The sequence below is a fragment of the Anopheles darlingi genome, chromosome 2 (genome assembly GCF_943734745.1).
Source record: "Anopheles darlingi chromosome 2, idAnoDarlMG_H_01, whole genome shotgun sequence".
NCBI classification, from domain to species: Eukaryota; Metazoa; Arthropoda; class Insecta; order Diptera; family Culicidae; genus Anopheles; species Anopheles darlingi.
This window is the reverse complement of record NC_064874.1, coordinates 92,516,902-92,530,480: the sequence shown is the minus strand read 5'-3', so window position 1 is coordinate 92,530,480 and position 13,579 is coordinate 92,516,902. Positions and strand designations below refer to the sequence as shown.

The following is a 13,579-nucleotide window of genomic DNA, read 5'->3' as shown; positions in this document are numbered from 1 at the left end:
CAAGAACCTAGGAATGTGGCACCGCATTCCCTTTTCGTGTGCCGCCTGTATGCAGTTCAGTGTGTCAGCCAAGAGCGCCGGCTTGATAGAAGAAAGAAGGAAATAGGTTAGTGTTGCATCGATCTGCCATCGATTGCCGCACGGTGGTTGCACGCCGTTGCACGCTAAGGAAGATACTGAGGTGATAATGAAAAAGGATTGTTCATGATTAGAAGCGTATTACGTAGGAAATAGAAACCACAGTACTGTAGAGTACTGTTGCGTCATCGAGGGCCGGTGAATGTTATCGTTCGATGAAGATGAACTGTAGTGGGAGAGCTGGAAGCTCTTCAACAGCCCGTACTTATCTACTCCCTTTCCAGACGGTAGCTGCGATCTTGGTTTATCAGTACGAATTCCTGGGCGATACCGATGTCTGTCAATCGCGCAGATGTTTGCTCCACTCTACCGGGCATCGGCCTGTCTCCGGGTTCTGTTCGGACGTCACTCGGACGATGGAATGCCGACTTCATTGACAATTTGATAATATTATGCAAATCACTTCCTACCCCCCACTTTGACATTGACGCTCGAACGATGCGGTAGGTAACCCACGGGAGCGGGGAAACATTTGCTATCTTATTTTTCAAATTCCATTGCAGATTATACTATTTATTGGTTACACCTGAAGCTGAAGTCAGCGCCGTAGAAGAGTGCGATCGAGAAGTCGATCTTAATGGCGTAATGCTTCAGTTCTTTATCGTTGATCTGTTGCAGAATAGGTAGCCAAAGCAAACAATAACTATTCACACCAGAAACAGAAGCAACAGTAGGCACGATGACTGGCCGGCGAGAGACGATGCCTAGGTTAGCGCGTTGCTATAGCTGCTCCACGCTACTACGATCCGGAAACGGGCCAACAGCGCGCCACGGCAATCGATGACACGTAACAACTCTAGGCAGCAGCTAAACGATGGGGCAATCGGGCTAATGGAATCGATAATTAGCACCGTGCCGTGCCGTAAAAGGTGGTGGCCCGTTCGAATGGACGGTAAGGCAGGCGGCCGGCACACAGTGCACGGTCAAGGATGCGCAACGACTGTTTCGAAGGACATCCAGCCGAGGTCGATGGCTCCAGCTAGACCGGCGGTTATAGGAATGGAACTGTCGGGTCTCTCCTCTTTTTCTCTCTCTCTCTCTCTCTCTCTCTCTCTGCCATGAGTTTCGTGTTGAGCTAGTTTATGACATTTTATGCGGAAGAGTTTACGTGCCATGTTGACTGTTCGTTATCGAAGGTAGCGCCTGTTGGGGAGCAGCGCTCTGTTATGTAAGATCATTTAACGGCTTTGAGGCTCCGGAATCCGCTGATCGATGAGACGCGGCTGCCGATGCGTGCGGACGAGTGGATTGCGTGTAAAGGGTTTTATCCAAAGGGGACAAAACGGAACACCCAACGATGGGCGGCAAATTAGTTGTTGAATTAAAGATGAGGGAATATTCTGTTGTGCCAACCAACAGGTTGACAGATTCTTGGATGAAATTCTAGGCTACGAACTGAATTTGTTTGCTTATTGATGGTTATTATTGATCGTTTCTCCCTCATTTTTGCAGCTGACGATCGAAGGTACATATGCTTGGTGACGAACACTAACAAACATACTTTAAATAAGGTATTTGATATGTTAGGTATATTGACGAAGATATTTTATAGGTTTAAAGGATCTAGTCTAGTTTTAATTAGTTTTTTGGTCCTCTTTTCATTTGTCAAAAAATATTCAATGCCTTTCTTGCAAGTATTTTATATAAAAATTCAAGATTGTTTCAAAACATCAACCGTACACAAGTCGATGGCAAAGTCATGTTCGTTAGTACAGGAAGGTATCAAAGTACTGGTCTTCGTTCGATAGTGCCGCCTCTTTGATCCGCTTCTCGGCCTGCTTCACCGTCTGGGCCCACAGATAGGGGTGCGGCTTCATCAGTTGCTGGAAATCGGCTCGTTCCAGCCAGTAAACCTCGCATACTTCCAGCGCCACAACACTTACCGTGCGCCGGGCGTCCCTTCTAAACAGGGCCACGGCACCGAAGTTGGCTCCATCCACCAGGTGGCCGAGCTCCACCCCGTCCGGTGTGTAGACGGCGGCAGTTCCGCATGCTAGAAAATATATCGCGTCCGCCGTGCTACCGGCCGTCGTGATCGTGTCCTGCTCCAGGAACAGCTCAAATCGCAACCGCTCGGTGATGTCCTCGAGCAGATAGGCCGGCAGGTCACGGAATACTTCGGACCGGTTCAGACAAGCCGGCTGTGTCACATCCATCAGGACCTGGCGGCGCAGATTGCCGGACGTGTGCGCCAGCACGGCCCGCTCGTTGAAGTAGTGCATCCGGTAATGGTACGCAAAATGGCGACACAGTTTATAGTGCTGCGCTTGACTGAGGCGTTTCTTTAGACAGAATGCATTGATCTCGTTCAGCACTTCATCGTACTGTGTACTGCTGGCGTCTTCCATCATGATCGAGCGAATCAGCAGTAGTAGGATGTAGGTCGACCAAATCCATCCACACAGCAGCAGCAGCGATTGCATCCATTCGTGCAGAAAGTGATGGCCCACGGACAGCGAATGACCACCTTGCAGACCGACCTTGAGTGTGATCATTAGCGCTCGCAAATAGCGATAAGCCACGCTAACGTTGTAGTGTACATCATCGAGTTTGGCCTGCAGGAATGCTCTACTATCCGTGTCGTCCTCTTGTTCCAGCAATTGACGGCTAAGCAGTTCACCAAGGTACTGCCGTACGTCGCCGATCTCAAGCCGATTCCGGTGACTTATGGGATAGAGCATCGCATCTCGGTGCTGATCATACGTCCACAGGACATCCACCAGCAAGTGGGATTCGTCTTCATCCTCACGCAGCAGTGAGAGGGCCAACATGGGAGCGATGTACAACAGACAGGCCGTCCAGTGCAGCACGTACAGTGTACTCAGAATGGGTTTGATGAAGTTGAGTTGTTTGAGCGAAAGGTTAAGCCAACCTTTGGCGAACGTATCCAAGTATGCATTGATGTTTCTAAAGCGCCAGATACACAGCAGATATAGGTAGACGAACAGGCAGAGATACACAAGGACGGCATCCTGATAGAACGCGACCACCAGCTCGTCCAGCACTAGTACGTACGGCACGAAAAGCAGAAGCTGATTACCGATGGTCCAGCAACGTAACCGATGGCGTACGATCTTGCTCAACTCGAGGACAATCTCACCTTCGCACACATACCCGGTGACCAGCTGGAGGACAAATTCAAGAGCCAACAGTAGACAGAGCAGGATATCGAACAGCTGCAGCAGCAGCAACGTCGAACGTTCCAGGTTGATGGCGAAGGAAAACAGAAACGCGATGGTCAGTAGATGGAGCGTGAGGGCAATGAAAACGACAGACTCCCAACACTTCCGGAATACGCTGAACGGATGAATGATGAACGGTGGCAGATGGTGCACGAGACGCTCGTTTTCGGCCGATATCTTCGTCCTGCTCCGGTAGTAGTTGAGCGTTTCCGGGTGCTTCGGTGAGACGAGCAGCGTGGATCGCAGGTATTTCAGGACCCGAGCGAAGAACGACGTTCCCGGTAGGTTGGGTGGTAGGTGGGTCTCGGAATCGTCCACCCGGAAGGCACCGGGCAGCGAGCAACGATGGAGCATCCTGGCATCGGCGTGTGCTTCGTTCGGAGCAGTTGTCTACTAGGATTACAACAACAGAGATCAGGTAAAAATCATCAGAGTAATGTTGGTCGAAGGTTCATCTGAGCCTACTTCGAGATTTGATTAGTGTTTCGAAATAAATATTACTATTTTAAGAAAAGTTGTAACAGAAAACAAATATTACTCCTGCCAATACTAAATTTCATCTAACATGTGAAAATACCCAATTTGTTGTACTGTTTTTTTATAAAGGAATATGGAACCAGATTAACTAAATCGCATCTGTTTTGCAGAACTTTGCCATATGATTCCCATCAGAGGAGATCAGAGGAGTTATGCAAAATGGTCCAAAAGAAAACAATACCGAAAGCTGGAGCGCCCCGGTAAACTTCTATGGCTCGCGAACCCGCTACTGACGGTCGTACGTAATGTCACGTTTCGTGACAAGTGGCACATGTACCGACGCTTTTCCGCCAGACCGTGAGCCGGCAGGATGAAGGGGGAGGGCGATTATACGGGCTAGGATTGTCGGGGCTGTTTCAGCGACTACGTCAGCATCAATTCGTCACGTTATCGTGCCAGGTGAGTGGAAAACTTTGGCTGCTCTATGTTCCCGTTTGCCAGACGGTACGGGCTGGCTGCTGGCGGTCTAAAGGTACCGGGTTTTCCCGATCTGACTCTCCTGCCCTGGCTCCTGCGGGGTTGCATTTTCACGCGGCCGCGTATTGTTGTTGTGTAACCTATTGCGATGGCGTGTTCGTAACCTTTGGCCTGGGCTCCTGTATCACCTGTTCGGTGTCGCCCGTGCATGTGACAAGCTGCTGCTGAAGCAACAGCAGATGGTTGATGAATTCATTAGGTAGGGTTTCCTTGATGCTATTTTGCTTCATATTTTCCTTTGTCACCGTTTCAGGGGTTTAATTGTGTTTATAAAAAATATGAAAATTGAGTGGAGTAATTAAGAATTCCAGATTCGGTTTGCCAATCATGATCTGGATCATGATATGGAAGAGAAATGCTAAATTTGCTCAATTCATTTTACCAGTTTCTTGAAATCATAAGATGGTACTGCTATGAACCCATAAATATCGCGATTCGATGACAATCACCATACAAACCTTAGGGTGAAATTAGCATCGTATCGCATTTTGATGAAAGAAATGGAAAAGGAATCCATTTCTTTTCTAAAGCTAACGGAACTCGGGGCGGTCGGTGTTGATGCTAATGCAGTTCGACCTACCAGCGGAGTAACTTGCATTATATAACGGAACTGGTCAGGGTATCAGCCCCGGATGACCCCGAGCGTACAGGATCGGCCACTGGGCGCTATGGTAATCGGTCGCGAGGTGGCCCTGCCCACCCTCTTCGAGACGGTGCGTCAGCCTCATTGGCAGCCATTCGCAGCAGCCGCGAAGAATGTATGCTTCACATTAGTGCTGGTCACCCGCCCACCATGCGACATCATGATCAACTTCAGCTTGAGGTTCAAGGTGATCACAGGTCGATCATCTCCGATCATGGAAGCGTTACGAAACGCGGTGGAGCCGCCAGGCGACTGGTGTCACTGACCGTAGTTCATGTAACCAGGCGTATCATGCGGTGGCTGTGGCAAATGTGATGTTTCACAAAAAGTTTCAAGTCTATAGTATTTCTTCAAATTACTTCCTCTTAGAAAATTAAACCAATTTTACTTCAAGCATAACCCTCTCTTTATTGAAACTGACTCCATCTATCGAAGCTTCGTTGCCAAAGGTTTCCGCTTCAAACACGATCCTAGCAACCAGCACTCAACAACCAGCAACCGTGGCGCCTGTTGTTTGTTCTTCAGGAAACTTTGCTTAAAACATTCTGGTTGGATTCGGTATTCGATGAGCATACGGTATGGGCGAAATTGTGCAATACATCTCTGAGGATGGTCGACGGGCTGATCGGATTCATCATCGATGTCTGCCTCTGGTAAGCAACTGGACGCTTCTGCAGCGGCGGGCTGCAATCCATTCTTCCATTCTATCTCATTCTTTTTCCGCAGCACCTGGACTGGCTTTCAGGGTTCAATCCGCGTGTTCCGTTGCTGAATGTCAGTAGCATCAGAGAACGCCGGGAGCTGGTTTTGGCCTCGGCTAACGTCCTCCTCTTCTACTACTACGATGGCGATCGCGAAAAGATCCTTCCCGTACTCGGACACGTGAGTTGATTTCGTTGGCATCGCATTCAGCATTCTTCAGCGTCCAGTGCACTTTTGTTTGTTCTGTTTCAGAAAAGCCACATTAACATGATTGGATGTGATGGTAGTGGCCGGTTCGTGGTCAGTTCGGACACCAGTTACAGCATCAACGTGTGGGACCGTGGCTCGATGCCGGTGGACGATGCGCAGCCACCGCTCGCGATACGGACCATCTTCGAGCCATTCAAGGGAACGGAAATTAATGCGGTAGCGATGAGTCACGAGGGCAAGTTTCTGCTGGCTGGCGGGGGAGCCGATCAGTGTAGTCAACTGAAAATATGGTCCTGGACGGTTGGTAATGATTTTCCGGATGGTGAGTGATCGACGCTCGTTCATTGACGATACTTTCTCAACGTGACCGAGTTCGATAATCTGTAGACACGATTGCACTTCCGGTCCGGCTGGGACGTATCAAGATGCTACGGTTTTGTGTGGATCGTGGCCGCCGGAACCAGTTTGTTGTGACGATGGAAAGCTGCGTCGTGTTCGGGGCTTGGGATGCGAAGGAACAGAAACTATCGATTCAGATACCGAAGCGGCACGGTTTTCAGGATTACAATGATTCGGTGTTTGTGGAGGGCACCGATCGAGCGGTATCGGTGACCAGGCCTGGTATGGCCGTCTTATGGAGTGATGATCGGAAGGCGCAACCACCCGATGGTTCCAGTGAAACTCTGCTTCGCAAGGAGTTTCTCAAGTCTCTGCATCTCAAGTACGCTTCCATCAACGTGGTTCGCTCGTGCGATGAGAAAATCGTTACCGGAGATGATGATGGTGAGATACGGTTTTACGACAACTCGATGAAGATCCTGTACTGGTTCAAGCAGGAGGATTTGGAACCGATTCGAACGCTTTCTTTTGAGCTGTCGGAGACGCGCCAGACGAAAAAGGTTGTACCGGTCGACGAGCAGATCTTAGCCGGAGAACAGTCCACCACCGAAACTGGTGCGATGAATGGTCTTTATTATTAGTTTCTCATCTAATCGTATTCTCTCCATTGTAGTAGAACAAGAGAAACAGGTTGTTGAATTGCCAATTGAGGAAATCGCTCCGAAGGACGTTTCTTTCGATGCAAAGCCTGTGATCGTACGGGGTTTCGTTTCCGCGACCAAATCTGGGAAAATCTACGACATCGATATCGTGTACAACAAAATTCAGGAGCTCTTTTTGGCCTCACCCAGCATTATCACCGCCGCTGACGTTCATCCCATAAGGTTCGGTGTAAAAAAACCGGAAATGAATTTCCCGTTAGGACTAACCTGCCTTCCATCTTTAGATCCGAGTTGTGCACCTGTGATGGCAATGGACGGATGGTAATTTATGATTTGAAAACGAAAACCCCCACGACGACGCTAGACGTGCCAATACAGCGTACACGACGTGGCAGGATAACGACGCTGGCATACTCTCCATGTGGTAAGTTCACTGGACATCCTTTTTGATTGGATTTCTCTTAAACTGCAGTGGATTCATTATTTCAGGAACATTCCTAGCGGGAGGAGCTGAAAACGGATATCTGTGGATGGTCGAACCGAGCGTGATGATCCTTAGCGCCAGCAGCCCGCTACAATTTAGCAATGAAAAACTTCGTATGATTATGTTCTCCAGCGACAGTAAATATCTCGTTTGTGTGGTAAGCGCTATCCATTTAGCCATACAAGACAAACCACGTATATACGATTGCATTTGTAGGAAGAGCAGAATAACATCGCTGTACTGCAGCGCGAAAAGGAGTCCTGGAAAACGATGGGCCGTTGTGCGTCGCACAAGGTGGTTGATTTAACCTTTCTCAATGCAGCGGAATTTGTGTCAATCGGTGAAGATCGCGTAAGGAATGGAGAATAAGTGTTCAAAGTTCAACAAATTCTGACTAATAGCATGTCCATCATTTCCGTAGCACATGGTCCAGTACTCGATTGCCGGCAGCGAGCAAACACAACTGGCGCCCCTGGCGATCGTGAAGCGAAGGCGCATCGAGCAATCGGCCCTTCCAACGGCAATGCTTCTTCTGACCGTGGATCAACTGCTGGTCGCCAACGACCAGCTAAAGTTCAAACTGTTTAACGCCAAGACGTTTGAGATTTTGCACACTTTCCTGGGGCCATTCCATGATGGTCCTGCGCGATGCTTACGGGTTGGATTAGAAGATCGATTCTGAACGATCAAGAAAATGATCATTTCTTTTCCACGCAGCTACTTCCAGGTGAGAACTTCTTCCTCTTTATCACGAACAACAACATCTACCTCCATCAGCTGCCGGTCGATGGGAATCCGTTCAAGTATTTGGCCGTTCGAGGACACCCGAAGCGGCTGAAATGGATGCAACTCACAGGTGGACCGGAACGATTTGCAGTTAGCTACGGTGAAGGTGATCATGCGATCGCTTTGTGGAAAGTCAACACTAGGTACGTCGTTTGTAGCAAGTTTACCCATTTTACAATCAATTATATTGTGCTTCGCTCAACAGCCCGGTGCTGGACAATTTGAAACATGCCGGAACCGGCTTGGACCCGTTCTGTGCTCTCTTGCCAGGCGGCAAGAGTGGCTGCTATGTTCGGGAGATGTTGAGTTTGTTCTTCTACAATCAGATTTCACCCAAAAATAGTGACGGCGATGCAGAACTTACGGTAGGCCGCAAGTCCAATGTTCCGGTGCGAATAACTATTATCATGATATTTCATTTCTGGTGTAGCTCCGCGATGCGATGGAGACAAAAGATGTACCGAATTATATGAGAAGTATTGGGTTCCATATGAGTCAATATGAGGTAAGGGCTATTCAAATCCCTGTTTGATAGAATTTAATATAAAATATCATCTCTCCCTCTGCTGATGATAGGAACAAAATCTCTGTAAAGAAATGGAACTACTTGGCACCGGTTATCTCACCTTTGAGGAAGTCGTTAAGTTGTTTCTTAATCATCGCACGAGTAACTCCCCCAACAACGAAGACATCCGGATGGCCGTCACCTACATCGGTGCCACGGTTGAGTCTGGTGCGAATGCAACAGGTCTCTCAATTGTGCAGTTAATGGACATGTTTTTCCCTACATTTCATCACACAGGCGCTCAAGTAGATCTACGAAAGTTACGCGAACTACTGGCCACTATTGGCGAGCCAATCGATGAAAAAACGACGGAGTTTTACTGCAAAATTCTTTTCCCATCTGTTCAGTCGATGGACGATGCGGTTAAACACGGTAACGATGAGGCAACCAGCGATTGCGAAGAGGACCAAAGATCGCATCTTGTTAGCATCGAAGAGTTTACCGAAAAGCTCGGTTAACCCAGGACAAACATTGTTCGCGTGTTGGTTTTTCAGGGTAATATATATTTTATTCATCCTTCATTACATTGATAACCAGTTGTATACATTTTTCTTGCTTATTTCTACCTAACATACCACCTTATTTACGTGACGCAGCTGAGAAGACGGGCAGTTGCACTGAGCATGAGTGCGGTGGTGGGTACTTTACTTGTAATGGCCATGCAGTTGTGCATCTGGAATATCGGCTTCGTTTTATCGATAAAGGAATGATGTATGGAAGAGTGAAATCGTCAGAGAAAGAAACCGTAAACTGCCTGTGAGACAACAGGTTTTCCCTTTAAAACAGGGATATGACACTAAACTGCTAGGAAAACTTTAAACCACTATTTCATGTTTTATATAAAGTAGAAGCCAAACTACCAGTAACTATGAATTATTGTAGTCGCTGCACAAGCACCACTGCCACAACACACCCTTGAATGCTACACTTCTTCATCGTATTGTCGTAATTTATCCCTAACACTTTACCGGTCATTAGAGACTCGCCGCTCCGCTTGCGTATTAGAATGAACTCTGTCCAGTGGATGGATGTTGTCCTTACTGTTACCCAATTCGCCCCGATACCAGTGCACACTAGTGCCGCGTAGTGGTATCGTGCGTTCAGTCCAGTTCCGAAGCGAACCGGGGAAGAATAAGGACGCGATTCGCGTTCACATCGACATCGACGGTGTTTGGCTTAATTGTTAAAATCACAAAATTTCTTCCGCTTCCTTCCTGTCAGTGTGTGTGTATGAATGTGGCGTCGTCGTTGTCGTTGTCGATCGTAGCTTCTGCCATTCATCGTTTCGCAACCATCAACTGGTTTCTTTTCGATGGAGTATAGACTACACTGCATTACCTGTATCGTTATATCTTATATATGTTATATAGAGCTGGCAATAGGAAAATCTGGGCAGAGAAAACCCTATTCATAAGAAGTAAGGAGCACTTCACGCTGAGTAACCGCTATCGGTATTCTATTTGCATACACTGTATCCTACATACTAAATGCGTTCACATTGGGTTTAGCCATGATCATGGCGCATAATGTTCCTCATCTCACTTTCTTCACTGTCGGTTTCCACAAGGGGCAAGTTTACAGCCTTACATTTCTCTTCGCTCATCCGTTACTTGTACTCCCAACGCTCCATTGATCATTACTGCTGCTCTCATCACATAATTTCCTGTTACTGACACTACTGCTCCACTGCTACAGCTGCTGATGCCGAATTTGTTATTTAAAGGACTAACTAAAGATACACTCCGAATTGTTCTCCTTTTAATCCAATTTGCAGTTTTAGTTCCTTGACATTCTCTCAATCTTTTCTATCGGGTGCTCTTTGCGTCACTGCTTCGCTTCTGCATCCTCTGACGGATTCCAATCCCATTATTTGTTCGACGCTTTGTTCTTATCACCTTTCCCAAGCTTTTTTCAATTTGTTCACTTAATTTCAGATAATTATGTATCATTACGGGCATTTCATCAAATACAACAGACCACCGTTCTATACCCTTCTATTTGTAAACTGTTCCAAAACGAAGCTAATCAAAACATTCGTAAAATGAGAAACATCCCGAACGAACGTAAGAGCTACGGATGCATTGGATCCAAGAGTAGCTGTTCACAGCTTCTTCCCAGACCTGCACATTATCTTTCGCTGGAGCCGGAGACCAATTTGTGGAGGGCTGCAAAGCTTATATGCCAGCATCGTTGCATCCGGATTCTTTTTCTTTTTTCAAAACACAATACGATACACTAACGCGAATGAAAGAGTGCATGATTAAGATAAAAATTAAGAGAAATAAAGATTTCGAAGCGAAAGGAGAGTGAGTGCCCGCCGAAAGTAATGGAGCGACCATTAGAAAACTATACACCAAAAAAGAGAAAAGGGAAAATAATTTAATTTTACGAATAAAGGGACAAATAAAAATGAAATTGTTAAAAAAAAACTCCTAGAAAACCGTTGCCCGCCTCCGGTTTGGAACGGGAAATCTTTCATTCTTTTTCTTCGCCTGTGGCCGCTTCTTTCGTGTTCGTTGCGCCTCTTTTCATTCGGTGTTTTCAACATTTTTCCGTCTTGCGAAGAATATCATCCTTCGTCCTCCCTGTACTGCTTCTTCTACGAATCATCGAATCATTTTGGATTTTGATACGCGATTCACAATTGAACCGCCCGAGCAATATACCCTCCCTGAGCTGTGCAATTGCATTTTTGGTCGGTTTTGGTTTCTGCTTCTGGATCACATTCCGATGACTTTCCTCGTTTGCTTGACGTGACTTGTTCCCTAGACTAACTGTGACTTTTTTGTTTAGTTTTTGGCTATTGATCAATGGCACGGTTGCTTTCCTTTTCCGCACTCTTTTGACCGGGCAGAGGGAAAGCAGAAAGCGAGAAGGCACATAAGACACCGGCGGGAGGGGGGTTTAGAGACATCCAAGGTATTGTGATCGAAGAGAGGGGGAGAGAGAGATGAGCTGGAAGAGTAGCTCTGGTGAGCCACAACGTTCTCCGGTGTCTGCTAGGAACGACTGCTGACTAATAGTCCTTGGTTTTGTTATTATCCCGGATACCCCGGCGACCGGACAGTAGATTCGTGGTTCGCTTTTTGCGCGAGTACGATCGTAGCTTGCGATCGGACGTGGTCACTTCGTGCAGTGACGCTTGTGTGCGCGATTTGCGTGTCGAGCCTGTTAGCGAATACAGAGGAAATAGGTAAGAATCCAGGAGGATATGCGGTCACGTGCGATTCGTTTGCGACGATATTACCTGGTGTGCTACCACCTTGTTCCAGCGATTTGATCAGCTTTGCCTGTTCCTTAAGCTTCCTCATCAGCACTTCGTTCTTCTGCCGCTCCATGCTTAGCTCTAGGCTCAGCTGCGCCTTCGTCTTGGAGTCGATTGGGGAGAGAACCCTGTACGGATGAGCAGCAAAGAAAGCAAGAATTTTTAGAACTGTGTTCGAGTGTCGGCTAGCTGCTGAACAACTTACGGATGATTGAAGATGGTAGTCGAGGAGGGTCGTTTCTCGGGGTTCGGGTGCATCATCTTTTTGATGAGATCGTTAAAGTCACGTCCGATGCCGGGCAAATCGGGGAACTGGCCACTGCGAAGTTGATGCCAATCGTCTCCATTCTTCGGCAAAGGGCCACCACCACCGGCCTCGTAGAGGGTGATGCCGAGCGAGAATATGTCCGCCTTGGCCAGATTAGAAAAGTCCTCGTGCAGAATCTCGGCTGGTAGATACCGGCAGTCGCCCTCTTCCACCTGTGGATCGTTGATGGAGGTAACGTGTCCCAGGTCTCCGATCTTGTACGTAACTAGGAACTCGTTCTCCAGATCATCGTATACATCCTCGAACCCATCGTCGGTCGCATAATCCGTCGTGGTAGCCGATGATACGTATCCTCCGGCAGAGCCAGCCGCTGTCCGCAGTGGTGTCTTCGAGAGGAAGATGTTGCCCGCCTTCAGGTCCATGTGCACGAGCTCGTTCGAGTGGATGTACTTTAATCCTTCGGCCACATGCAGCAGCAATGTGCGTAGCTCCGATTCCTTCAAGCTGCGCTCCTGCAGCACCGTTTGCAGACTGCCTCCGTTGCAGTACTCGTTCTGAATCAGCATGTGATTGTTCTCAGCCCAGGCCGAATAGTATCGCACAACGTTATCGTGCTTACCCAGCACGGCGTGAGCGTACACCTCGTTTAGGGCCGTCTTTTCGAACGCACTGCCGGCCACCGGGCGAATGCTCTTCTTGATCGCATAGATACATCCGTCCAGCCGGTTGAGACACTGATAGACCTGTCCGAACTCGCCAGTTCCGAGCAGCGCCAGCTCGATGAACTCCTTCTCGTAGCGCGAGATGTTGGAATCCTGCAAAGCCAGTCGCTTCGGTGCCTGTCGGTACTCTCCGGACTCGTCCTCTACCAGATTGAACGCCTTCAGTGTGTGGTTCGTGGAGTCGTTTCCCGGTGGTGGTCGGCTGGCGAAGGGTGTCAACGATCCGGCCGCTAGAGGCCAACGGCTTTGGCTCTTGCTGTTGATTCGATTGCTCGGAAAGATGGTCGGGAAGCTCTGGTTCAGTGTCGTCAGGCTCGTGCCACAACCTTCCTGCCGGGTACGCTTCTTCGTACGCATGAACATGGCCGGTGGTGTGAACGGATTCACGTTGGCTGGCCGTCCACCGTCCAGTTGTCGGTGCAGCGGCAAGGATTTGGGTTTATCGGCCGCCAACAAGCCCATCATGCCGCCGTCCATCGGTTTGGCCAGCACATCGTAGTTGTCGGACGCCCCGGAAGCACCGAACTGTCGACGGAACAGGTTGTTGTCCGTGGATTTCTGCAGGATGGTCTTCGGAGTGGCCGGAGTATCGAAAAGGC

The 13,579-nt window shown here is 48.3% G+C and overlaps 3 protein-coding genes across 3 annotated transcripts in view; 1 reads left to right on the top strand and 2 right to left on the bottom strand.

The window, feature by feature from the left end:
- Positions 1 to 1,844: 1,844 nt before the first annotated feature.
- LOC125951818 (uncharacterized) lies at positions 1,845 to 3,674 on the bottom strand. Its single transcript, XM_049680885.1, has one exon. It carries the CDS (start codon positions 3,672 to 3,674, stop codon positions 1,845 to 1,847), a length of 1,830 nt encoding a protein of 609 aa, XP_049536842.1.
- A 1,881-nt stretch (positions 3,675 to 5,555) lies between these two features.
- LOC125959640 (cilia- and flagella-associated protein 251-like) lies at positions 5,556 to 9,411 on the top strand. The gene is made up of 15 exons (XM_049692468.1): positions 5,556 to 5,630; positions 5,704 to 5,859; positions 5,932 to 6,211; positions 6,277 to 6,843; positions 6,911 to 7,112; positions 7,175 to 7,314; positions 7,380 to 7,531; positions 7,591 to 7,725; positions 7,796 to 8,032; positions 8,092 to 8,303; positions 8,366 to 8,525; positions 8,591 to 8,665; positions 8,737 to 8,893; positions 8,972 to 9,220; positions 9,322 to 9,411. Exons 1-14 carry the CDS (start codon positions 5,556 to 5,558, stop codon positions 9,181 to 9,183), a joined length of 2,760 nt encoding a protein of 919 aa, XP_049548425.1. The 3' UTR covers positions 9,184 to 9,220; positions 9,322 to 9,411.
- LOC125951816 (wee1-like protein kinase) overlaps positions 9,185 to 13,579 on the bottom strand; it is a 4,930-nt gene continuing 535 nt past the window's right edge. The window contains exons 1-3 of the mRNA XM_049680881.1: positions 12,196 to 13,579; positions 11,973 to 12,118; positions 9,185 to 11,893 (exon numbers count right to left, since the gene is read on the bottom strand). The exon at positions 12,196 to 13,579 is cut by the window's right edge and continues 535 nt beyond it. Coding sequence (XP_049536838.1) covers positions 11,742 to 11,893; positions 11,973 to 12,118; positions 12,196 to 13,579 — 1,682 coding nt within the window. The 3' untranslated portion in view covers positions 9,185 to 11,741. The remainder of the gene's footprint in view (positions 11,894 to 11,972; positions 12,119 to 12,195) is intronic.

Bases quoted from the DNA above. Each gene is read 5' to 3' on its own strand.
- LOC125951818 (XM_049680885.1), bottom strand. From the start codon at position 3,674: ATGCTCCATCGTTGCTCGCTGCCCGGTGCCTTCCGGGTGGACGATTCC.
- LOC125959640 (XM_049692468.1), top strand. From the start codon at position 5,556: ATGGGCGAAATTGTGCAATACATCTCTGAGGATGGTCGACGGGCTGAT. The intron at 7,726-7,795 runs GTAAGGAATGGA...TCATTTCCGTAG, and splicing joins TGTCAATCGGTGAAGATCGC to CACATGGTCCAGTACTCGAT. The intron at 8,526-8,590 runs GTAGGCCGCAAG...TTTCTGGTGTAG, and splicing joins ACGGCGATGCAGAACTTACG to CTCCGCGATGCGATGGAGAC.